The sequence below is a fragment of the Rhipicephalus microplus genome, chromosome 8 (genome assembly GCF_043290135.1).
Source record: "Rhipicephalus microplus isolate Deutch F79 chromosome 8, USDA_Rmic, whole genome shotgun sequence".
NCBI classification, from domain to species: domain Eukaryota; kingdom Metazoa; phylum Arthropoda; class Arachnida; order Ixodida; family Ixodidae; genus Rhipicephalus; species Rhipicephalus microplus.
The window spans coordinates 117,315,314-117,339,045 of NC_134707.1; the positions used below are offsets into that span (position 1 = coordinate 117,315,314).

A 23,732-nucleotide genomic window follows, 5' to 3' on the forward strand; every position below is an offset into this window, starting at 1 on the left:
CTGATGATGTGCTCGCGGCCGTTTTGCTAGCTCCACATATACCAAATTTGGTGTTACGTGACGTCAACGGATCATGAAATATATAACAGTTGCAAGCATGATAATCCTGACATGCGTGTCATTTAAGAACATGGTATGATACCATGTTCATAGCGTGCTCGAAGGCGTTTCGCAAGCTCCAAATATACTAAATTTGGTATCACGTGACGTTAATCGGTGACGAAGGTAAACGACACATCCAAACATGATAATCATGACACGGACGTCATGTACGGCATCATTTACCTCCACCTCGTAACGCTGTGCTGATTTTGAAGCGACATATCAACCTTTCTAATTCGTGCTTCGCATATCATCGATTCCCACTGTACGCGGGATCTGCCTTTTTTTTTTGTCCCCGCGCTGACACAACACCTAAATATGGGAAAAGTCCATTATTAACCCAATGTCGTTTTAACACGTGCTCGTTTCACAGTGATTTCAGTGTCGCTTGGTTGTGACAAAAAATCATCATCCCTGCGTGACAAAAAAATCGATAAGGGTGAAAAAAAAGCCTAATAAAATATTCTGGATCAGGGTGGGCATCGAACCCGGGTCCTTTGCGTGGTGAGTGGTCGGTTCACCACACAGCTCCAGCTGCGCTTGTGAATGCAGTGAAAATATCTTTCTCTGCTTGGAAACACAGTGAAATTAACCTTCATACTCTATAAACAGATGGGTCCTGTGTGCATGTTTCAAAGTACAATGTAAAATATTGCCATAATAATGCATGGTACAAGCACAATTTGCCATCGCGCGTAGGTACATTGAATTATCATTCAGAGTTCAAAGTCAGTCACCCACTCAAAAAGGAACACAGGCTACTGCACATTTAAGGCCACGTAGTGGGTGCATAGCAAGCTCGAAGAGATTTCACACGCTAAGTGTTCGAAGTACACACTAGTAACGGAATATCACAATCGCGTTCAACTCTTAAAGGCGAGAAATTAAGGGTCCGCCAATTTTTAAAGCTAAATTGACTTCTAGAACTCTGCGTCGGAACTTGATGGTGGTGTTAGTGGTAAAAAGAGGATGAAGAAAGCTACAGCGCGTGGCAGACGCCCTTTCGCTTTCCCCGCGCTTCCCGAGCCAAAAAAAGACACGGCTCCGGTTCGGGCCTTACACCGTGGTTCCAGTGCAGCAGCGGCACGGCGCGGCAATTGTATGCAAGCTGTCGAAGCGTGAGCCGGTGCTTTGGCCACTCCTTCTAGCCTAGGGCAATCTGCCGCAATCTACAGCTTGTAACTTCCGCCCGATATAGCTTGAGGCCATCATTGCCCTGTTTTTGGTAACTGTTCATTTGAACGGGAACGACATGCAGATGGACACTCTAAGGTGAGTGCAACTGCCGTACTTTTGAGACCAGGCGCCCATGTTAGACGCTCGTTTTCAGCCGACGGTGCCGTTAATTGGCTCTTAGATGCCTACTAAGAGAGCATAGCGCAGATGTGGTTGGCGGACATCGACAGCACAGCGTCGCAAGCTAGTGTTTTTAGCAGAGTTGCCGAGCAAAAGGTGTTCGCTCATCCCTTGACCCCAACAAACGCTTAAAGGGTCCCTGAAACGATTTTTTTCACATTCCGTTGCTGATTAGCCCACTACTGGAGCAAATCGTTAGCACCAGAGTTCAATCGAAACACCCGATAACGCAGCTACGAGCACTAGAAAAGTACCCTCCTTCTCCACTTCGCCTTTCACCCTCAACTGCCCTCAACTTTTCCCTCGAGCGCTCGGGACTAAGCTCCATCTTCACGGCGCCGGCGTCACGATGTGGCGTGAGACCAAGCACGCATATATCCCGCCACCAATCCGATACCGGCAGTCTGTGGTGCGCGTTCCAAAGGCAACCATATTAGCTGGAAAGGATTACGTCAGTGGGGCAGAGCGTGTCGCTTGGTGTATGGGTGGTTAAAACGCGTTTGGCCGAGTCGAAGCGATCTGCAGCGATCTGGAGCGATTCACAGCTTTAAAGCATTGTAATAAATTTCATAGTTTCGAAGAGAGCTCAAATAGGTCTGTATATTACTCTCGGGACTTGTTCTACCGGCTCTATGCGTTTGTAAAAAAAAATTGTGAAAGCCGTTTCCGGGTCCCTTAATTTAGCGGTGTGTAGCTTTAGTACAGAAGTGTAGTGGCTTAGTGGATCTCGGGCATAAACGCTATCAATCTCAACACTGTTGAATTTGTTCGTAACTGCACGCTCGTACATGGTACTCCAGTTTTACTGTTCCGGTCGACAGCGGCAATATCACCGTCCCAGCGAGTGAAAAACCTGCGTCTCCGGCATTTCGGTAGCTAAATGTGGCATGCGCTTTTCGTTTAAACAGACTATTGCGTGGGTGCCCACTGTCATGTTAGCTTGATGTGACGTTTTCACGAACGCGACTTACAGGGTTTCTCTGGGTTAGTTTGTGGTGGATCGACGCTTGAGGCAACGCCAATGCTTTAGAGTAGCAAGGAAAAAAGAAAAAAAAACGTGGCCACGCAGGCTTGAGGGGAAGAACGCCAGCGTTCTTGCGGTATTTGTCTTGTTTGCTTGCTTGTTTGCGTGTTTTTTCCATATATTTGTGAAACGCCAATATTACATACCATTTTACGAACGCGTCTACGTACGAGTGTTGCCTAAGTTAACCCGGATATTACAGCCACGAGCACGTTGGGAGGCGGATTAAGAAAGCGGCGTCCTTTGTTGAGCGTTGACTGAGATCTTACAAAGTACTTAGGGCCGGGGAGTCCGATCAGCCCGACAAAAACCTAACCACTGTAACTTATTGCCACAGCCACCGTTTACTTTCTATTTTTTTTTTGTTTTATGCCCATAGCATGTGTTCATTGTGTCTTGCGCAAACGACGCCAGAATGTCTGGGAGCATTCTAGATTATTATTAGATCACGTGTTCGGCTTTGGCGCACAAACGCGAACAGCTTCGTTTATTTTCGCATGAACGTGACCACCAGACATATTGCTAGTTTTTTTTTTATAACTGTGTGTATGTATGTCAAATCATATGAAAATGGTGTGGTGCAGTAGTCATGAAAAGGGAAGACAGAATTCATTTACACATGGTTCTTTGTACAGACGTCTCCCTGCGTTACATACAAATTCGTCTCCTGCGTTTATGACGTCTCCTGCGTTACATACAAATACTGAAGCGCCTTACCACGGATCAATTTTGTCGACAACTGATGCTTTGTGCCAATAGCTGTGTACAGCGTGCATTGCTGCCAACAATTTGATTTTCCGTTTCACGGCCCCAAGTTCATTCGTATAAAAAGCTTCACTCCAAAGTCGCCGACTGCCCTTTTGTCCGTGTCATGACACCGTGACAGTTTTTCCGTAATGTGAAATAATTTTGTTGCAATTCGTTAGATCCACCAGTGAAGTATTAAAGCTTTGGCGCTGTGCCCACATGCAAGTAAATGCGTGCGGTCTGAATTTGTTTCTTCTTGTCACCAAACAGTCAGATCAAGCTTGGACCACCAAGCATGAACCACCAACTAGCCCAACTTTCGCTATATTGTCAGACCTAGCTTGTGTGAAAGGTTTGTTCAGGGTGAGGAGGGATCGTGTCTGCCAATCATGTTCTTTCGTTTAAGTTAGCCATAGAGGTTTACTTACCATGAAATCTAATTTTAGCCTCACGTGATATTCTGACAAGAGCCCGCACCTATTCATGAACATAAAGTAATATTTATATTAAAGCAGTGTAGGTGTTATGTGGTCAAAACTGAGTCCCTCTTTAGTCATATTTTCATTTAGTGCAGTGAATTAAATCTTAGCAGGAAATAAAGCACTTCCCATTACCCTACCGAGAGGAACTGCCTCGTCATCCCGCGATTTTCATCGCTAAGGTTTCCCTTTTGGAGCATGATTCGCTTTTCGCCATTTTGAAAGACGTTCATTGTTGTCACCTAATTTGCGCTGGTAATCCGTAGCATGATCTCTGAACGGAGATCGCTGCTCTGGTAGCTACATCGCAAAAGACACCTGCCTCATGACCTCTAGACACAAGATCGGTTAATGAGATATTCCTGCTCAAACCAAGTGTCTCCATATTTTTATCACAACTATTCACCGATCTTTTTAGCTGCACAGATTTTACGTTACTCTGATAATTTGAATACCTGTTCTTTTATCCTCTTTTATGGCGAGAAATCTTAGGCCCCTATTCAGGCACTTAACCATTGTTCACACACTTCAACATTTATTGGCCCTCTTTGGCTATCAAGTAGCCCCTGCACCAATAAACATACATCAACATCATTCTTATAATGCGCATAACCATAATTGTTTACTAAAGACACTTTTGTTTTTGATAACAATAGCATTTAGTGTTTACTGCTAGCTTTATTTGAGGAACAAAAATCTAAACAGCAAAAAATCACCATAGTCTGTAAACGCAGCCAAAGCCAGGGCTACACGGCTCCAATATAGGAGGCAACTAAAGCTATGCTGAGCTCCGAACTGCTGGATGTGTCACATCGGCGACAGTTTTTATGGAACGACTAACCCTGCCCTTTTTATTGTATTGAAGTGTTGTCACTTTGTCGATGTGACTGAAGCAGTTGGTGACAAGTTTCTGGCCTGCTGTAACTCATCTACATTGAGGCTTGCCAGTTTGCTAGTGTCCTTTTGGAACCTTGTTTATGTTTTATTCCCACCTGTTCTATTGGCTATGTTCCTCTAAGAAACCTACCATTGGATAGCCGGGCCCTAAATTTGTTTTAGGAATGACTTCGTAGGAGTATTTGTACATACCTCTTGGCGTGTTCCGAAACACATTTCAAGGCGAACATTTATTCTCAATTCTTGCTAGATGCCTTAAATTTCTTTTTTTTATGTCACATAATTGCACATGGTTTGTATATTGATCGAAAATTTGCGGAAAGAGGGTAAATGATTTTTTCGACCTCGGAAATGGCGGTAGCAGCTTCTTACACAGCAAGCAAAACCATAAACTAATGAAAAATTTGTAATCACGGGGTTTCATTAAAGCCGAAATATCAGCAAGTGGACACTTACGATTCCAGACTGCAACCACGAGTACAAGTACGCTGGTTAAAACGTCTCCTGCAGTGACGCCACGCGTTCACGAACTTACTCTCCGAGTTGCTCCTGAGCTGAACTTTTTTAGGGAGCGAAGCTTCTTAGGTTTTAGCCTTGACTTTTCTTGTCTTGATGCAGAACTGTTGCTATATAGTTGAAAGACAACTTCAACTTTCTCCTCATTGACTGGGCCACGCTGTCATCACCATATCAGACGTCAAATGAGTTTCTTAACTCTAGATTTCAACCTTTTACAAATTGTTCTGAAGCCTACACGTGTTGCAAACATTCTAGACATTATTCTAACTACTGCTCCAGACACAATACAACAAACGAATTACTTGGACGGATTAAGTGACCACACGCTACTCCAAGTAGAGATAAACATACCCCGAGCTGTAGCCGGTGTACATGTAAAACAAATTCGAGACTATAAGAAAGGCATTTATCAGGAGAATAATGATCAACTAGCATTGTTTTTTTAAATACTTTCCTACCTTGCTTACACAATCGATCTGTTCATGAGGACTGGCTGTTTTTCAAGAATATTTTGTGTACGTTATTAGACAAATATGTACTCCTGGTTAAAATTATCAACGGTAAATAAAATCCGTGGTTCAGTAGAAATCTTCAGAAAATGCGGAATAAGAAAAATCGGCTATATAATATAGCAAAGTGCTCGGGCAGTTTTTCTTGTTGGCGCAAGTATAAAACCTTAATAAAGCATATTGCGCTGCTTTAAGTAAGGCTAAGGTGAAGTATTATTCTATTTACCTACCTACACTACTGAAATACAAACCAGCTAAATTTTGGAAAGTCATCGATCCCACTAGTGAAAACCAGGACATCTCATTGCACTATTGCAACAACGTCCCTCTTTCAGCTAGCCAATGCCCAAAAGCACTTAATTCTTTTTCACCTTTGTCTTCACGAAAGAAAACATTACAAACATACCCTACGTAGCCGAGCTTGACTACCAATTCATGGAACCAATAGACATTGAGCCAGACGGCATAGTTAGAGCCATAAACAATCTCAAGTTATCTTTGTCGTGCGGTGTAGATGCAATTAATTCTAAGGTGCTAAAACTACAGTAATGGTCCCAAGCAAAATTCTACTCTATATATTCCAGCAGTCTCTAGAAACTAGCATAATACCATCTGAATGGAAGTTGGCAAAAGTAATACCAGTATTCAAAAGTGGAAATAAAACCTCATGTGAAAATTACCGTCCTATTTCGCTTACATGCATTTTGTGTAAAATGCTTGAACACATCATCACTTCATACGTAAATCTAGCAGATAAGAATTTTTATACACCATTATTCAGTTTATTATCTCGATAGCAACACAATATCGGTAGTTGGGCATTATACTTACACCTACTCTATCGTGGTTGTACCACATTAAAGCAATCTCTGCCAACGCCTCCAGGTCACTTGGTTTCTTAAGACGTAATTTGAAAGCTGCACCTTCAAGTATTCGCAAATTATCATAATTAACCCTGGTTCGCCCTCAACTAGAATATACATGTTCGATCCGATCTCCGCACCAAAAATACTGAATTGACACATTGGAAAAAGATCAGAATAGGGCAAGCCGCTTCATCGCCAATAACTACAATCCCCATTCCAGTATATTGTATGTAAAACGACAACTTTCACTTCCACTCTTGAACATCCGTCATGAGATTGCCTTGATTTCATTCTTTCATAAAATCACCCACTCCACCCGAATCACCGTTACTGGTCTGCACAAACCATATCTCACATCACGTAGATTAAACAATCATCTCAGCTATTCGTGTATGTACGGCTCTAGAAACGCGTTCAACAAGTCGGCACTCTTAAGTGCCATTATTCTCTGGAATAGTTTGCCTGATAACATTGCTGCCGAGACAAATCATGAAACATTCCGTCATATATTATAGATCCACTTCACAAACTTCACCGAGTTGATGCATTTCCGCAGTGCAAGGATGAAGTTTGGGAACTTTTTCACCCTAAACCATCATCAAAGCAAATCTCTCGTATGCTACGTCAGATGAGCTATTTCTGACTGGCAGTTATCCCGCCTATCGCGCTTTTTTTTCTCGCACAGTGAATTCACTCCGCTGTATTGCCGCTATGAAATATATCGTTATTTTTTTCCTTCATCGCGCATGGTATTAGTTTTTATTTTGTAAAACTTGAACTCGTTTTAAGATTGTTGCAGCTGTGACTTGTAACCGCTCCCTTCTTGTGCTCAATAAACGCACACCTTCGCTTACTGTTTGCATGCGTGTGTCATCTTTAAATGTATATACTTATCTCAAATGCTTTCTGTTAATTATATTGCAATTATATCTTTTCTCATGTATTTTTGCCAACTCCATATGTATATGTACATGTATCTAGTGTATCGCCCGCCTTACTCAATGCCCCCACCCCTGGGGCCTGTAAGGTACTTGGTAAGAAAATACGTGGCACATAAAAAAACTTACGGCAGACTTCAATGTAGACAGAGTGAAGCTGTTTTCATTTTTTGTTTAGTTTGGAGGATTGTAGCATTGATTGGTTCATTATTTGTAACTTTTTGCCATATAAGGTTACGAAAAATAGGGCTCTGCTAAGTTGCAAGTTTTTGCATGCGCGCAAAAGAAGCGTGACACAATGTTACGGAAGAAGAAAAAAGCCTCTAGAAAACGGCAGTGTGTAAGAGTGTCGGTGCATAAAAAAAAAGCGATGCCACAGTGAAGTTTGCATGAATGTTTCTTTCTGAACCCAGATGCGAAATGGCTGAAGAAATCTGCACAATGGTCGCACGAAAACTACAGCTACTGATGAGTGTGTGGGCCGATTTGGGCTTCGAGTATGAGCCCACACGGAGCCGCTTTGAGCGCACCAAGAGCCACATCGAAACGCTGCTCAACCAGATCATTGATAGTGACGTGGAAATGAAAGAAACGATTTTAAAGAAAATTGCGCAGTTGAAGGATCACCTGCACCAGCTTTGCAGAGAGCTTTCGATACCGCTCCCTGAGGTAAGATGATCGCAGAAGGTCACCGATGACTTTTTTTTTTTTTGCGAAACGCATCTATGATCGTTAAATGTGGGCGTATCCGCTCCTTAATGTTCGCAAATGAATTGTAACATTGTATTAGCTTTCGTTCTTCGAACTGGAGAGAGTCTGCTTCAATTTAGCTTTATGATCAAATGGCACGTGGAAGCACACAGTTAATTAAGGTGTTCATTGTGTGACAAATCTGGTGACGACTGGGGATATGTATTCTGTGCACGGAGAGGCTTGCTATGACGAAAAGAATAAAATGAATGTTTATATAAAATAGCGATAGCTAATCAACGTCACAGCGAACAATGCGCCAGCAAGAGATGTAGACAGGGCGATTCTGGCACAAATGTCGCTAACATGAGGCAATGTTTAGTGTAAAAAAATGTATTACCCTTCATTCACATGTTAGCATACCCAAGAGCTGTCAAATAAAGTGGTGCATAGCTTCCTCGTGCTTATCTTTTTAGGAAGTTGTGTTGCATTCTTGACTACAGTGAGGCTTCTTGTTGGGCTACCGAGTTTATATTCAGCGATTTTTTCAACTGTTCAAGGACAAGACAGATGAACACACAGCATTCTGGGTTTCCATCTCTTCTTTTGTTTTTGTCTAGTCTCTTTCCGTCTGTTCTTTTACTTTTGTCTTGTACCAACTTGCAACGAGATTGAACAAAAGGAAATATATTTGTTCAAGTTATTTAAGGTAGAACAGAATATCCCGGCTGTGGCGGCTGCATTTCCGATGGAGGCGGAAATGTTGTAGGCCCGTGTGCTCAGATTTGGGCGCACGTCAAAGAACCCCAGGTGGTCAAAATTTCCGGAGCCCTCCACTACGGCGTCTCTCATAATCACATGGTGGTTTTGGGACGTTAAACCCCACAATTCAATCAAGATAGAAGAGGATGTGACAGTGAAATAACGTGGCCAGGAATCATGGACAGTTGAGAAAGTGTCCCACCAGGTGTCACCACTGAGTCGAAAATTGTGCATATATGCTGCGCCTGCCGAAGCAGTGGCGAAGGGATGTCATGAGACATTGCGCTCTTCTCGTTCTTGCCCTCCCTCACCCCCTCCTGAGCATTGCGTATCCCTTCGCTCGACCACGGCCGGGCTGCGTATTTGACATTGCTGGTCCCGCATCGCAAGAAAAAGGGAAAAGAAAGATTGCGAGGAGGACGCCAGGATTTGCGGACAACCCTGTTTTACTTCTAATAACATACGTCTACTTGAACCAAACGTATCTCGGTACGGTCAATGCGGTGAGCTGAAAGTGTCGTTGAGCGCTTCGCATGCAGCGTACACAACGTATTGTGCCGCGTACGTAGGCTTGTTACCTACGCCCAACTAAAAGTGTCTATTAAAATTAATTTCGAAGGAACATTATCAGCGCTTTTCTGATCTATAATTACTTGAACAAAATAGTATTTGCTTTTTTTGCAAAAATATAAATTTTTATGCTGATGCAGTGCTAAATAAAACATCAAATTTCTCATTGGACAGGTATTTCCAATAATGCACCTCTTGAGATGCCAAGCTTCCCTCCACACTGTTATTTTTCAGATGGGCTGCCAGCTATATCAAGTAACGGTAATATTGATTACCAACAAAGAAAACAAGCCCACAACTTGCACTACTTCGCTTCATTTAGACTATTGCCTCGCGTTCAATGACCTAAACACGCATTTTGGAGACATGATGAAGTTTTTGGTGCATATTTATGAGTACTTAAGGTTTGTGGTTGAAAAAAAAAGCGATTTCGCCATCGGATACATAGGCTGACACAGGAATAATACTATGAGTAACCACGTCGGAATCATGCTGGTGGCTGTTGTATCCCCCTTTTCTCAATCCCAGCTTAGGAGGAATTGGTGCCAGCCGCTACAGACTGCACCAGACACGTGGTTTCGCATGTACAGCCCTTGAGAGTACACCATGCAGTTCTAGTCTGGTTGCACGTGAGCACGTGATATAGCTTTCCCGGTAGCGTTGTCGGAGAAAGCAGTGCAACTGATGCTGCTATTTCATTTCAGTTCACGGCGTCCCTCTCAATACTCGAACAAGAAAACACCGTCAGGAAAGACCTGGAGCACCTGAAAGAGAAGAAAAGAGATCGAGAGCGTGCACAGAAGAAACTCAAGAAAAAAGAGGCTGAGTTGTGTGCGAAGCTGGGCGCACATTGCTTGAGCACGTGCAGTGTCTCCGTTCCGTCAGAAAAGGACCTTCAGGAGATGGAGCTTCGGGTTCAAGGTCTTGAGCGGGAGAAGGTTAGTGTCTGCTATCACAGCGGCATCGAAAAGATTGCTTGAAAAACTTTGTGCTATATTTGCGATAGCCTACCTTGCATAGGGTAGACAAAAGTGAAATTTAAGAAGGCGTTTTTGTTCAAGACAAGTGACCACGACGATGTTCTGTCACAGCAGAATAAATAACTGTATATTTACGCAGAATAAATAACTGTATATTTACGCACACTGCAAGATGGTAACAAGGAAAGGCATGAAAGGCAGCATACTAGGCATAGGCCACTTTTCAGCAGGTTATAAGTAGGCAAACGAACGCGTAAAATTTCAAAGCCTTGTTTTAACTGGCATGGGGCTCGCTGGCAAAATACTTTAATAGGTTCCAAGGTTTAGCTATTCTGTTTTTTTAACACGAAATTGTTTTTATCCTGATGGCCACCACGGCTTGACAGACATGTTTGCTCTACGGTTAAAATGTTATTAAACGTAAACAGATTCTAAAGAAAAAGTGCAGTTACCGTTCGTCAAACTTGCAATCCCTCACTCCTCGGCGCACGGCGCGAAACCACTAGCCACGGAGCGAACGTCGACGACATTGTTAAGGAGAAGATATTTATCTACACCCTACACTGTTCACAGTTTCTATACCTCCGACTTCAGCTAGCTTCCACCATCAGTAGCGAGATGGCGCAAAGTGCGTGTGCGGGACGCGCTATAAAGGCCTTCGCTCTGCGCATTCGGGTGCGCGCGCGCCTCATCGGGGCATAGTCGCAAAAGCGCGCGTGTTTAAGTTGTTCTTGGGGCGCTTTCTACGTCTTGTGCTTTCACTGCAAGTTTGCTTTGAAGTTACAGCAGCTAGGGTTGTTACATTCGCTCCCCGACCAGCCGAAACGCACGTGCAGGGACACTTGCCGCACCCAAAGAGGGGGGGGGGGGGGTAAAATGAGCGAATCGGCGACGCTCTTTTACCATCCGCTTGGGTGCGGTAGCGGTCCCGGCACGTCCTTTGCGGCTGTGCGGGAAGCGCGTGGAACGGCCCTTAACGAGTGCACAGCAGTCACTTCGCTCACTGCGGTGGCCGCTTTACGTAAGGCGCACGCTGCTCAGACACTCGTGCGTTCGTCTCGTGCATTCGTGCGTTCCTGCTTGAGTTTCGGGCTCAGTTTCGAGCCACTTGCCGTTCTTGCGTGAAAATATTGCTACGGAGAGGAAGAAAAGGAAGAGGTGCGACTGACAGGCGCGCGACTGGGCCAATCAGCCATTGTGTCTCTTGCCTGTAGTTTTTACTCTGCAAATACATCTCGCTCAGAAGCAACCAACCTCGTAACATATTGGTGAGAGGTGCTGGGTAACCATCAGGCAACGGAGCTCCGCAGCGGACGTCGCATCGCCCTTCCAGCCATGGCCAATGCTCAGCCCTCCGCGTCAACGTCAGCGTCTCCGACGAACATGGCGTCGCAACCGTACGTTTTCACGCCTCTCAAGGATCCCGGTACATTCTGCGGAACCGATGGCGTCGACGTTGACGATTGGCTGGCCATGTTTGAACGAGTGAGTGTGCCGAACAGATGGGATCCCACACTTCAGTTGGCTAATGTGCTGTTCTATTTGAGAGGCACGGCCAAGGTGTGGTATGAGAACAATGAAGAAGAACTCACAAGCTGGGACCAATGCAAAGCAAAGATGCGGGAGGTGTTTGGCAAAACCGCCAGTCGGAAGATCGCCGCCAAAAAGGAATTGGCCTGCCGTGCCCAATCCCCTACGGAGTCATACCTCGCTTACATTCAAGACGTGCTGGCCCTCTGCCGAAAGGCCGAAAGCGACATGACAGAAGGTGACAAGGTGGGACATGTTCTGAAAGGGATTGCCGACGACGCGTTCAATCTCCTGATGTGCAAGGGCTGTTCCACCGTAGACGCGATCATCAAAGAGTGTCGTCAGTTCGAGCAAGTGAAAAGTCGCCGCATTCTACAAACATTCGCTCGACTCCCAAACACCGCTGCAACATCTACTTGCGAGGACCAGTCAACACCACAACGTGCATCGCCGCCGGGAGACCTTACACGCATTGTTCGTCGTGAACTGGAAGCTATGGCGCCCTCGGCGTTCTATTCGCGCAGTACCGATGCCACTCCTGTTACTGTTCCTCTTGTTCAAGCCATCGTGCGCCGGGAGCTTGAAAACATCGGAGTGCATTCCGTGTGCCATGTCACCGCGCCTAGAGTCAGCGAACGCCCTTTCGTGATGCCCTTCTCCGACCGACGGTCTTCTCCACGTACTCGCAACCCGGCTGAGTGGCGAACTGCAGATGACCGCCCTATATGTTTCAACTGCCACCGCGTTGGACATATTGCCCGTTACTGCCGCAACACATGGTCCTCGGCACATCGCGCAACGACCAATATGACCCGTTTCGACGATACCGCCCGCACCTTTCCACCTGCCGAAGAGCCCAATGCCATTGACCATTCTCGGAACACTTGGTACAGCCGCTCGCCTTCACCACGTGGGCACCAGTCTCGATCGCCGCAAACACGTCGCCCATCGTCCCGTTCGCCGCAGCCACGGCGCTTCTCGTCCCCCGTGGCTTCCGGCCGCGTTGTCTCGGAAAACTGAGAAATGCAGCCCCCGGAGGTGGTGCTGCATTGACGACTTCCGCAGCAAATCCTCTTTCCGTTCCCACCAGACGAAGTGTAATAGACGTTAAAGTAGACGGCGAACCTGTACAAGCACTTGTCGACACCGGCGCAAGCATTTCGGTCATGAGTTCAAGCCTACGCACACGTTTAAAGAAAGTTCTGACACCAGCGGCTGCACAAATGCTCCGTGTGGCCGATGGCGGCACGCCGATGGTTCTCGGTCTGTGCACTGCCCGCTTACGTATAAAGGACCACACTACTTCTGTCATTTTAGCCGTGATTGACCACTGCCCTTATGACATTATCCTAGGCCTGGACTTCTTGTCGAATCATTCTGCTCTGATCGATTGTGCTACAGGCGTTCTTCAGCTAGAGTTGCCTCAGATAGTCGCTGACCCCCCCACTGCCCCGCCGCGCCTGTGCTCTCTTCAGGATGTGCGGCTGTCAGCTCAGGCAGCCACCTTCGTCGTTTTGACCGCACAGCCCCAAGTTCCCGATGGTCAATATGTCCTCCTTCCTCTCGCCGACGTCCTCTTGAGCCGCAACATTGCCATTCCCCATACGCTTGTGACTGTTACTGACAATTGTACCTCGCTTCCACTTCTCAATTTCAGCTTGTGCCCTCAAGTGCTTCCTCGTGGCATGTTCTTGGCCAGCGTATCTAATGCTGACGAATTCGAAATAGCAGCGCTCACCACCGAGATTGATTTACTTCAGTCTCCAGTAGCGAACAGCACCTGTTCTCGGCCAGATCGTTTCTCGAAGATGATTGCACCCGACCTCAACCCTGCGCAAGCCAATGACATCCATCGCCTTCTCGCGTCATATACCGACATTTTTTCTTTCGACGACAGACCTCTAGGGCAAACATCCACTGTTCAGCACCGTATAAATACTGGTGACGCCAGTCCTATTCGCCGACGCCCCTATCGTGTCTCCCCCACTGAGCGTAGAGTTATCCAAGCAGAAGTGGACAAAATGCTCAACAAAGGTGTCATAGAACCATCAAGTAGTCCTTGGGCCTCCCCTGTCGTCCTTGTGAAGAAAAAAGATGGTACATGGCGCTTCTGCGTTGACTATCGCCACCTAAACAAGATCACACGAAAAGACGTGTACCCGCTACCACGCATCGATGACGCGTTGGACTGCCTACACGGGGCTACATACTTCTCGTCTATAGATCTCCGGTCCGGCTACTGGCAGATTTCTGTCGATGAAATGGACCGCGAGAAGACGGCCTTCATTACACCAGATGGTTTATACCAGTTTAAGGTCATGCCTTTTGGACTATGTAACGCCCCTGCCACATTCGAACGAATGATGGACTCTCTCCTGCGTGGTTACAAGTGGTCTACTTGTCTTTGTTACCTAGACGATGTGATAGTCTTTTCATCTACTTTCGATAGCCACCTGACCCGTCTCGCTGCAATTCTCGCAGTCTTCAGAACAGCTGGGCTACAACTCAATTCCAAGAAGTGTCAATTTGGTCACCGTCAGATTGCCATTCTGGGCCATATTGTAAACGCCGATGGTGTCCAACCAGATCCCGAAAAGATCCGCGTCGTCCGTAGCTTTCCAGTGCCCCGTTCTACATCCGACGTCCGTAGCTTCGTCGGCTTATGTTCCTACTTTCGCCGTTTTGTGAAAAACTTCGCTGACGTTGCCCGGCCACTGACAGATTTGCTGAAGAAGGATACCACATTCTCATGGGGCCCTGAGCAGGCTCAAGCGTTCGCCGCTCTCATCGGCTACCTAACTACGCCCCCCATACTTGCCCACTTTAATCCTTCTGCTGCCACAGAGGTTCGCACCGACGCCAGTGGCCACGGTATCGGCGCAGTTCTCGCTCAGCGGCACCACGGTAGACAGTGCGTGATAGCTTACGCCAGTCGCCTGCTTTCTCCCCAGGAGATGAATTATTCCATCACCGAGAGAGAGTGTCTAGCTTTAGTTTGGGCCGTCGCCAAGTTTCGGCCATATTTATATGGTCGCATTTTCACTGTCGTTACGGACCACCACGCCCTCTGTTGGCTGACTTCTCTGAAGGACCCGACTGGACGTCTGGCTCGCTGGGCTCTGAGGCTTCAGGAATTTTCGTTTAGCGTCAGCTACAAGTCTGGCCGTTTGCACAAGGACGCAGACTGTCTTTCTCGATATCCGGTAGATCCTCCTGATCCCGTTGCGCCTGACCTGGAGAGCAGAGTAATGGCGTTTACAGACGTCAACGATATGCGCATCGAACAACGACGGGATGAGTCATTGCGCACTATCATCGACGCCATCCAGTCTGACAGCCATCACGCTGAATCCCGTATGTTCGTGCTGCATGACGGCATCCTCTACCGCCGCAACGTCACCACTGAAGGCCCTGAGCTTCTGCTTGTCATCCCTCGTCATCTACGGCCTGCCATACTTCAACAACTTCACGACGCACCAACAGCGGGACACCTCGGCGTTTCCCGCACATACGACCGCGTGCGACGTCGATTTTTCTGGCCTGGATTGTACCGCAGCGTACGTCGATATGTCGCCACTTGCGACCTCTGCCAGCGCCGGAAAAGACCTTCTTTGCTGCCAGCTGGATATCTTCACCCAATTGAAGTCCCCTCTGAACCATTTCATCGCGTGGGACTCGACCTTCTTGGCCCTTTTCCGACGACGACACTAGGAAATAAATGGATTGCCGTCGCCACAGATTATGCGACCCGTTACGCGATAACAAAGGCCATGCCAACCAGTTGCGCCACTGACGTCGCGGATTTTCTTCTTCATGACGTCATCTTACACCATGGTGCACCCCGACAGCTGCTTACGGACCGCGGCCGCTCTTTCCTGTCCAAAGTTGTCGATGACCTCCTTCGATCGTGTGCTACAGCCCATAAGCTATCTACCGCCTACCACCCACAAACTAATGGCCTAACTGAACGTCTCAACCGCACGCTCACAGAGATGCTTTCGATGTACGTCTCCGATGATCATCGAGACTGGGATACAACGTTGGCCTATGTGACCTTCGCATATAACTCCTCTCGACATGACACTGCGGGATTCTCGCCTTTTTATCTTTTATATGGTCGCGACCCCATATTGCCATTTGAAACCACCTTGCCTCTCGTGCCATCTCCTTCCGAGTACGCGCGCGAAGCCATTGATCGGGCTCACATGGCTCGTCAAGTTGCCCAGTCTCGCCTCACCAGGTCACAGGATATGCAAAAAGCCCGCTACGACCACCGGCATCGAAATATAACGTTTGCCCCAGGTGACCACGTGCTCCTCTGGTCACCGTGTCGCCGTGTAGGTCTCTCCGAAAAACTTTTGTCCCGATACGCCGGACCCTACCTAGTCTTACGTCAAGTTAGCGACGTAACCTACGAGATAGCGCCATTGCACTCCAATACGTCACCAAGTTCGTCACTAGTTGACATTGTCCATGTTTCGCGCTTGAAACCCTACTTCTGTCGCACTTCTCCGGACTCTCGCCGAGACGGCGCTCCAACGCCCGGGGGTCCTGCTACGGAGAGGAAGAAAAGGAAGAGGTGCGACTGACAGGCGCGCGACTGGGCCAATCAGCCATTGTGTCTCTTGCCTGTAGTTTTTACTCTGCAAATACATCTCGCTCAGAAGCAACCAACCTCGTAACAATATTTTCCTGCGGTAGCGTTCATTCGTGTGCTCTTGAGGCGAAAAAATGCACAATAAACGCTGTACTGCCTCTGTGAAGACAGATTTCACTTTCTTGTTACACTGACCCCCTAGCCGCCTGAGGGAGCATCCATGTTTTCAAATAGTATATTTTCTGGGAAAAGTTCTCATTTTAATTTACAGTGCTTGAGAGAAGATGATCTTTCACAAAAAGTTTGCAATACCTTAGTTCTTGAGCGAAATAGAAAATGAACCTGGGCACATGAAGAGAGAGAGAGAATAAAATGAGGGAAAGGCAGGGAGGTTAACCAGAAAATGGAGCATCCGGTTTGCTACCCTGCACTAGGGGAAGGGGGAATGGGGAAGAAAGATTGGAAAGAAAGCGAACAGGAAAAGAGACACTGCACATGAACATTTGCAAGAAAGGTAAGGCAGATATACAGTGATGAGTTAAAAGAAGCGGAAATGGTTTGACAGTTCGTAGTTCTTAAATGAATCGAACCATGAAATGGGAGAATTGCGATAGGTAGCACTAGAATCTTCAAAATATACTTACGTATGATTTTTTGTGCACCGGGTGCTCTTCCAAAAAGTTTTTTTTGGTTAAGTACACTTTGAATATGTCCGCATAACATATAAAAAAATCAGACAAAAAATATTGAGTGGACAAGCATTTTCATTCTGTTGCTAAATTTTCCAGCTGCTGAGAACTGCAAGCCATTGCTGGACACTGTTTTTTCCAGGTTGATCGTACCTGCCAAGTGTCTTTGCTGCGAAAAGAAATAATTGCAGAGCTGAACCTGCTTGGCTCTGAGCCGCAAGCCCATCTGAAGGTTATGAATGATGAGGAGGATTTTATATTGTCAAAAAACAACATCGATGAATTGATGGCTTACCTCGATGAAGTGAGTTGAAATTTTAATTTTAGTATACTTTGCATCATCAACGTACCTTCCTGTATTATTTTCCATTGGCAATAATGCTTTCCTCTTGGGGAGCTAATTCTCTTGAATGGGCTAAGACGATTGCCTCTGAAGCACTGGGATGACTTGCCATAATATCCATAATATTTAGGCCCGTGGATCTTTGTAAAAGAGGTGCGCTTTGAGTTTAATGGTGAGTTTCAATGTAAAAAATTGTACGTCTCTAATATTTCATAGAAAACCATACCGCATCAATTGTACCTTTTCGTGAATCGTCCCCTGATTGAATGAGCACTTACATAAAAATATTACACATCGTCATTTTTTATAGCAATAGGTAGCTTGTCAATATGAGCCACTGAAAGCCTCGTTTACGGGAGTGCCTGGGGGAAATTCATTTACAAATGTTATTAGCGCGCCTACTCTGAGTTTCGCTTTCAAAGAGAACCGAGCAAGGCAGGAACAGTTCCGGGGGCACGGCAAACAAAACTGGCCACATCACAGCACAGCAATTCACGCGATATTGCTGGCACGGAACGGGAAATGAAAGGTATACCGCCAGAGCAGTGCACGTGCGAGCTACCAGCCAACGAAAACTCGTGACGTCAGTGTTTGCATTGTCCCTGCTTTAAAGATGGCGTCGTCAGGGGCTCCGCATTACGATCAGTTGCCCAGCGTCCACTTTAAAACTGATTCTAAGGATGTTCAAGGCTATGTCTGCCATTGATATCTCATAGGTGTCGTGTTTGTCTTTACGTAAATACATACTGCCCATTATGTCACATTCGAAATTTGCTGTCAGTGGTCCTTCAAAATATCGCGCTAGTTTCTGGATAAACCGTATTAATGTATTCCAAGCCCCTTGTTATGCCCTTAAATACACGAGCGCAAGGTAGGCTTGAGAAGCTGTGTGGAGAAAAGGTGTCGAAACTCTCCATGTGTTTCGTTACCACCTGTTTTTGTCAGGTTCGCTGGTGCCCGTATACCATCTACAGTTTGTCTCTCTTTATCATCATGCAAGAAGGGCTTGCACTTTACGAGGACAAGAGAAAGGAACGTGAATCACTTGTTCTTTGTGTTATTTTTTGTGCTTATGAAGTAAGTGTGAGCTGTTTTTGCCTTCCAGTGATCGCCTGGCGTGTTACTTGTTTTACCCTTATTTACGGTGACCTTCTACTTAGGTCGGCATAACTGAGCTCCTTAGCTTGCTGTGTGGCCAGAATATTTATTTTGATCATTTGAATTTATTTTTTAACGTGCAACTGTAATGTAGGTTGGCTTACGCAGCGAAGTTTGTGACAATGACTTGCTATTTTTTAAAGGCTTCCTCGGGAGGCCGAAGCTTGCAGACTAACTTGAGAACCACGAGGAGTGAATAAGCACGAAAAGATGACAGACATACGAAGAAGACATAGAAAGACAGTAGAGTGGGCAAGAGGGGGCGCCGATATTCCGGTTGTCTTTAAGAGTGAAAAATTGGCCTGGTTAGAAGCAGTGGATGGTCAGAGAGCGACAAAATTAGTAAAAGTACCGGAATAAGAGGGAATGTACTTGCATAGAACAGGGTAAATTTGAGATTATCGTGAAGGGCATCTGTCCAGCAGTAAACCATGGATAGGCTGATGATGATGTAAACTAAAAGTCGGCAACCTGCGGGCCACATGTGGCCCGCGCAGCAGTGTTATGCAGCCCCCGGAAGGACATCACGCCCCCGCCCCTCCCCGTGTCACTCTTTATCTCTAGGTCGACAACGCAGTTTTGACCTCAGAGATTTCGCTTGTGGTATATGTTTCTATCGAAAACAAATAGGATTCGCATTCTAGATTTTTACATTAGTGTCAATCCTAACTCGAAGAATCTTATCCTCACTGTCTGTTTCCAGCCTCACCCACTACACCAGTTCATAATGCGGCCCCGGCCATGCAAGATTCATTAAACTCTGCCCTTTGTCGCAAGTAGTACAGTGTCGACGTTATTTAACATGGGTCAACAAAACACGTTTGCACCGGCTTTCAATCGGCAGTATTTACGCAGCTCTTCCCCACCCCTTTTAGCTACGATGGAACGCCCTCAGTCATAGCTGAAATGGCAGATCATCGAACACATAACTCGGAAATTATGGGTTAGGATACGACTTGCAATGACAATGGTGTATCGCCCACAATAATTCCTTCCGGGTTATGGGAGAACCTTCTGTTGGCTTCATCAGTTGTGGACAACACAGAGCGAGCGAGCCACTCAGACCATTACTCTTGTTTCGCATTCCTTTTGTGACTCTTATGTCTTTTATTTCTCACTTGTTTCAGTGGGGCAAGAAATGGAAAGAAAAAACTGCCGGTACTGAAAAAAACGGGTGCACAAAGAGTTATTTGGCCCTTTTCGACATTTCTTCTTTGTTTAGCTCCGTGGGAACTTTTAAGAGGCATCATCAACTTGCTCAGTCTTTACCACAGTCAATACATTATTCATTTAGATGGTAGTTCTTATGGTAAAACCACGATAATGCTGTACAAGTTATACGATCGTGCCGGAATTGCCTTACGTGTATCTCGTATAAGAGATATTGTTTCTGCTTAGTTATTGTATTTCAATAAAAGTTTAGCAAACACCTGTCAAAAGTGGCGCGGAATGGTGTCGGAGCATGACGACTGCTTTTTAGGCCTTTGTAAGGTACAAGTGGTATAGTAAAAGCTTCGTAATTGGAGCTCGAGGGAGACTATAAAATCGTTCAAATTAAATGGTTTGAATTGGCGGGCGGGAACTAGAATGAACAAACACTGCTTGGACGAAATTCAAAACGCATATTTTAACTCCATAGGGATACAGGAAATACTTCTCGTTTGGGGCAGGTGATTTCTTTCATTAGGTTTGTGGAACTCTAAGAGAAAACGAAAATTCATCACTCAGTGATAGGAAAGAAAGTGCCCACAATGCACCAATGCCAGCAGTGTGCCCTAATGGGAAATGTGAGGGCCCTCATGCAGCTAAACACATTTATTCACATGACAGATATAGCACTATCTGAATAATCAGCAATTTGCACATTCTTGTTTTCCTTCTGTCATGCGTCCATGCGCATCGCTTGCTGAATGACCGAGTCCTTCATATCAGCATCCGTATTCTCGTATTCTGCTGAAAAATGCGTCTGTTTCTTTGTTGTGAGTCTGGTAAGCCGAGTTAACTTGTGTAGCGAATTGGGATCAGGTGGGTTGAACGTCTTCGAGGAGTGACAAAAGCCGGAAAATCCCAGTTTGAATTGACCGTCGTCGATACAATGCCGTGGAAATATCGAGAACCTCCCTTATATAATACACAGGGCCTGGACCAAGGCGTCAGTTTGAATTTAACTGTGAGTTTGAATTGATTAATTTTTACTGCACCTACTGGCTTGGCTTAAAGGAACCTCTAAATTACATTTCATAATCTGTAGGGTGAGGGTGGCTACCCTTGTGAACTGCATGTGTGGTGTTCTAAATGGGCCTGTCTTGTGTTTTGCCCTCTTTCTGGTGGTCTTGCGAGTGAACTATGGTGTGCTTGCATGGTCAGCTGCAACAGCTTGAGGTGACCCGTCGTCGGGAGCTGGCCGGCCTGCAGGAGCAGCTTGCCTTATTTTTTGACCGACTGGACATTCCACCCGAGGAGCAACATCGAATCCGTAGCTGCAGTACCGACCTAACGCCGTCGACTCTGGATGCAGTAAGCTGCTTGCTTGACTTCTTGGGAGCTGCCTCGCAGATTTCCGATAGATTTTTTTTCGTGGAAGTAGGAAGAATAAAATTAAGCAGATAATTATTTGAAATTGTGATTATATAGTTGTTAGCATTGATAGAAAATGTAGTATCCTAAAGGCTATCTTCAGCAATAGGAATATATCAGTGCCTACGAACGATGTAGGGTGTGGCTGCTGGAGGTGTGTGTCCCATTAAAAATACGATGACGTGGCCGTCATTCGCTATCTTGATAAAATTTACCCAATTGCAGGTTTTACGCCCAAACAATTATTTCACTTCAGTGAAAAACATAAAAGCGCACATTTGTAGAAGAAATCTAAAAATTTGGGCCGCAAACAATTTTCAACCAATATCGCAGTTTAGGTGTCGGCACATTAGGAGAGAAAAATTGGTCCACTTTTTGATTACAATGTGACATTATTCAGTTCAAATGTAGTTACCTTAAGAGAAGATATATACAATCTTATCAATATTTTCTCATTAAGGATGGGGCTGCTTGTGACTTAGCAAAGAGGGTAGGGTCACTAAAATATTCCCCGCCTCCTCAAGGGGAACCACGCGCACGCATATGATGGTGGCCTTTGGTTATGAAGCTGGGCAGCTGAGCCAAAAATTTAGAGGTCTGTGTGCTTGAATTTGGACCAGCGCTAAAATATTCCTCTGGGTAAAAATTTTTGGAGCCCATGGCAACAGTCCCTGCTGTAATCGTATCTGGGTTTTGGGATGTACAACAAATATTTATTGTTTCACTTGCTTCAAACATCTTCCTTTGTTTTTTTTATTCGATGAACATGTGTTAAATTTCAGTGTTATCACTTTGACTCATGTTTTTGGGCACATGTGCTTAGATCTAGGTGCACGTTGAAGACCCACAGGTGGTCCAAATTTCCAAGGCACTTCATTACGGCGTCTCTTATAATCACATCGTGGTTTTCAAACGTTAACCCCAGCAGTTATTGCTAATATTATAATGAATTTTTTAGGCGGCAACACTATAAAAAATACACAAACGCAGTTGCCAGACAACTGCTTAGTGAATCTTGGAGATTAAGGTACCTTCTCCTACTGTTGTCAACACGGCATTTAGTGAGCTGTGCTTTTGTTTTCTTGTTTTTTCTACGCGCATTTTTTTCGGCACAGTTGAACCCTTAATAAAACACATGCAACTGGGACAAATGCTTGTAGAGGAGGTCTCGGTAAAGTATGCAACTGTGGGACCTCATTTTCCATGTTACTCACCTGTGATATTACTAAACTTTTATTAATATTCTGATTCTGCACTGTATCTAATATCTCGGTTATAAACGTGGCAACAAGTGTTTTATGAGCACTTTAATACCTAAATATATAAAAGGCCGAACAAAATTTAAATTGTTTTCATCTTCCAGCTTTAAGTGGCAACATTTCGGTGGTTCTGCCGGTAAATTATGAAAAATTCAACTCTAATGCATACTTTCATTTATGTCACGAATTATTCATATACCACATCAGCGAGAACCTTGCAGCAAAAAACGAGCCTCATAATAACGTACGTGTCTTGTGGTGCCTCTTGCTTGCGTACACACTAAATAAACGAAATTATTGAAGATAGACCTTACGTCATCTCGGCGAGAAAGAACGAAGACGTGGGATGTGCTGAGCGCGCTTCGAGCCCTTCGCCTTCAGCCACAAAACAATTGGTTCTAGCATGAAATGTCCTAGACAAGACAGCGCCTCATTTTTCAAGCTTAAAGCTACATTTGCCATGAGTAGTTGGCAGCCGGCATCAGAGGCGTCACCCATTTCGTTAATTGCTTGCTGGATTTATTTTAGGGGTGAAGCTCCTAAGAATGTGGGTCTGTCCTATCTCCGTATGTATGTATGTATGTATGTATGTATGTATGTATGTATGTATGTATGTATGTATGTATGTATGTATGTATGTATGTATGTATGTATGTATGTATGTATGTATGTATGTATGTATGTATGTATGTATGTATGTATGTATGTATGTATGTATGTATGTATGTATGTATGTATGTATGTATGTATGTATGTATGTATGTATGTATGTATGTATGTTTGTATGTATGTATGTATCCACCTTACAAACGTCCCACTACACCACATCAGCGAACGTAAAGCCGATACTGTTGAGCAGTAGCCAATATGAAATGCAAGATGGTCGTGCGTTGTATTCAGATGCGCGTTTTTGAACCATGCATAGATTTTCCCACTGTGTCCATCCCTTGTTTTCACGTGACCGCCTATACTTCCACCTTTGAAAACTGCCCACTACTTCGTCGTCGCAAACATCCCACCACGCCGCATCACCGATCCATCATTTCACCGACCATAAAGCCGTTATAATGGAGGGGGAACGGAAGCGACGTATAGCTACTACTTACAAATAATAAAATTTATTGTTTGTCACTTCTTTGA

The 23,732-nt window shown here is 45.3% G+C and overlaps 1 protein-coding gene across 2 annotated transcripts in view; it reads left to right on the forward strand.

Annotated features, from left to right (window-relative positions):
• The window catches only part of LOC119165506 (protein regulator of cytokinesis 1), a 154,376-nt gene that overhangs the window by 123,448 nt on the left and 7,196 nt on the right, over nt 1-23,732 (forward strand). Inside the window, exons 1-5 of one of the 2 annotated variants that reach the window (XM_075870738.1) lie at nt 1,251-1,374; nt 7,851-8,106; nt 10,164-10,397; nt 17,398-17,559; nt 21,124-21,273. In XM_075870738.1, coding sequence (XP_075726853.1) covers nt 1,355-1,374; nt 7,851-8,106; nt 10,164-10,397; nt 17,398-17,559; nt 21,124-21,273 — 822 coding nt within the window. In that variant the 5' untranslated portion in view covers nt 1,251-1,354. Of the gene's footprint in view, nt 1-1,250; nt 1,375-7,850; nt 8,107-10,163; nt 10,398-17,397; nt 17,560-21,123; nt 21,274-23,732 lie in introns of those variants that run through there. The other variant, XM_075870739.1, reaches the window with a different exon arrangement.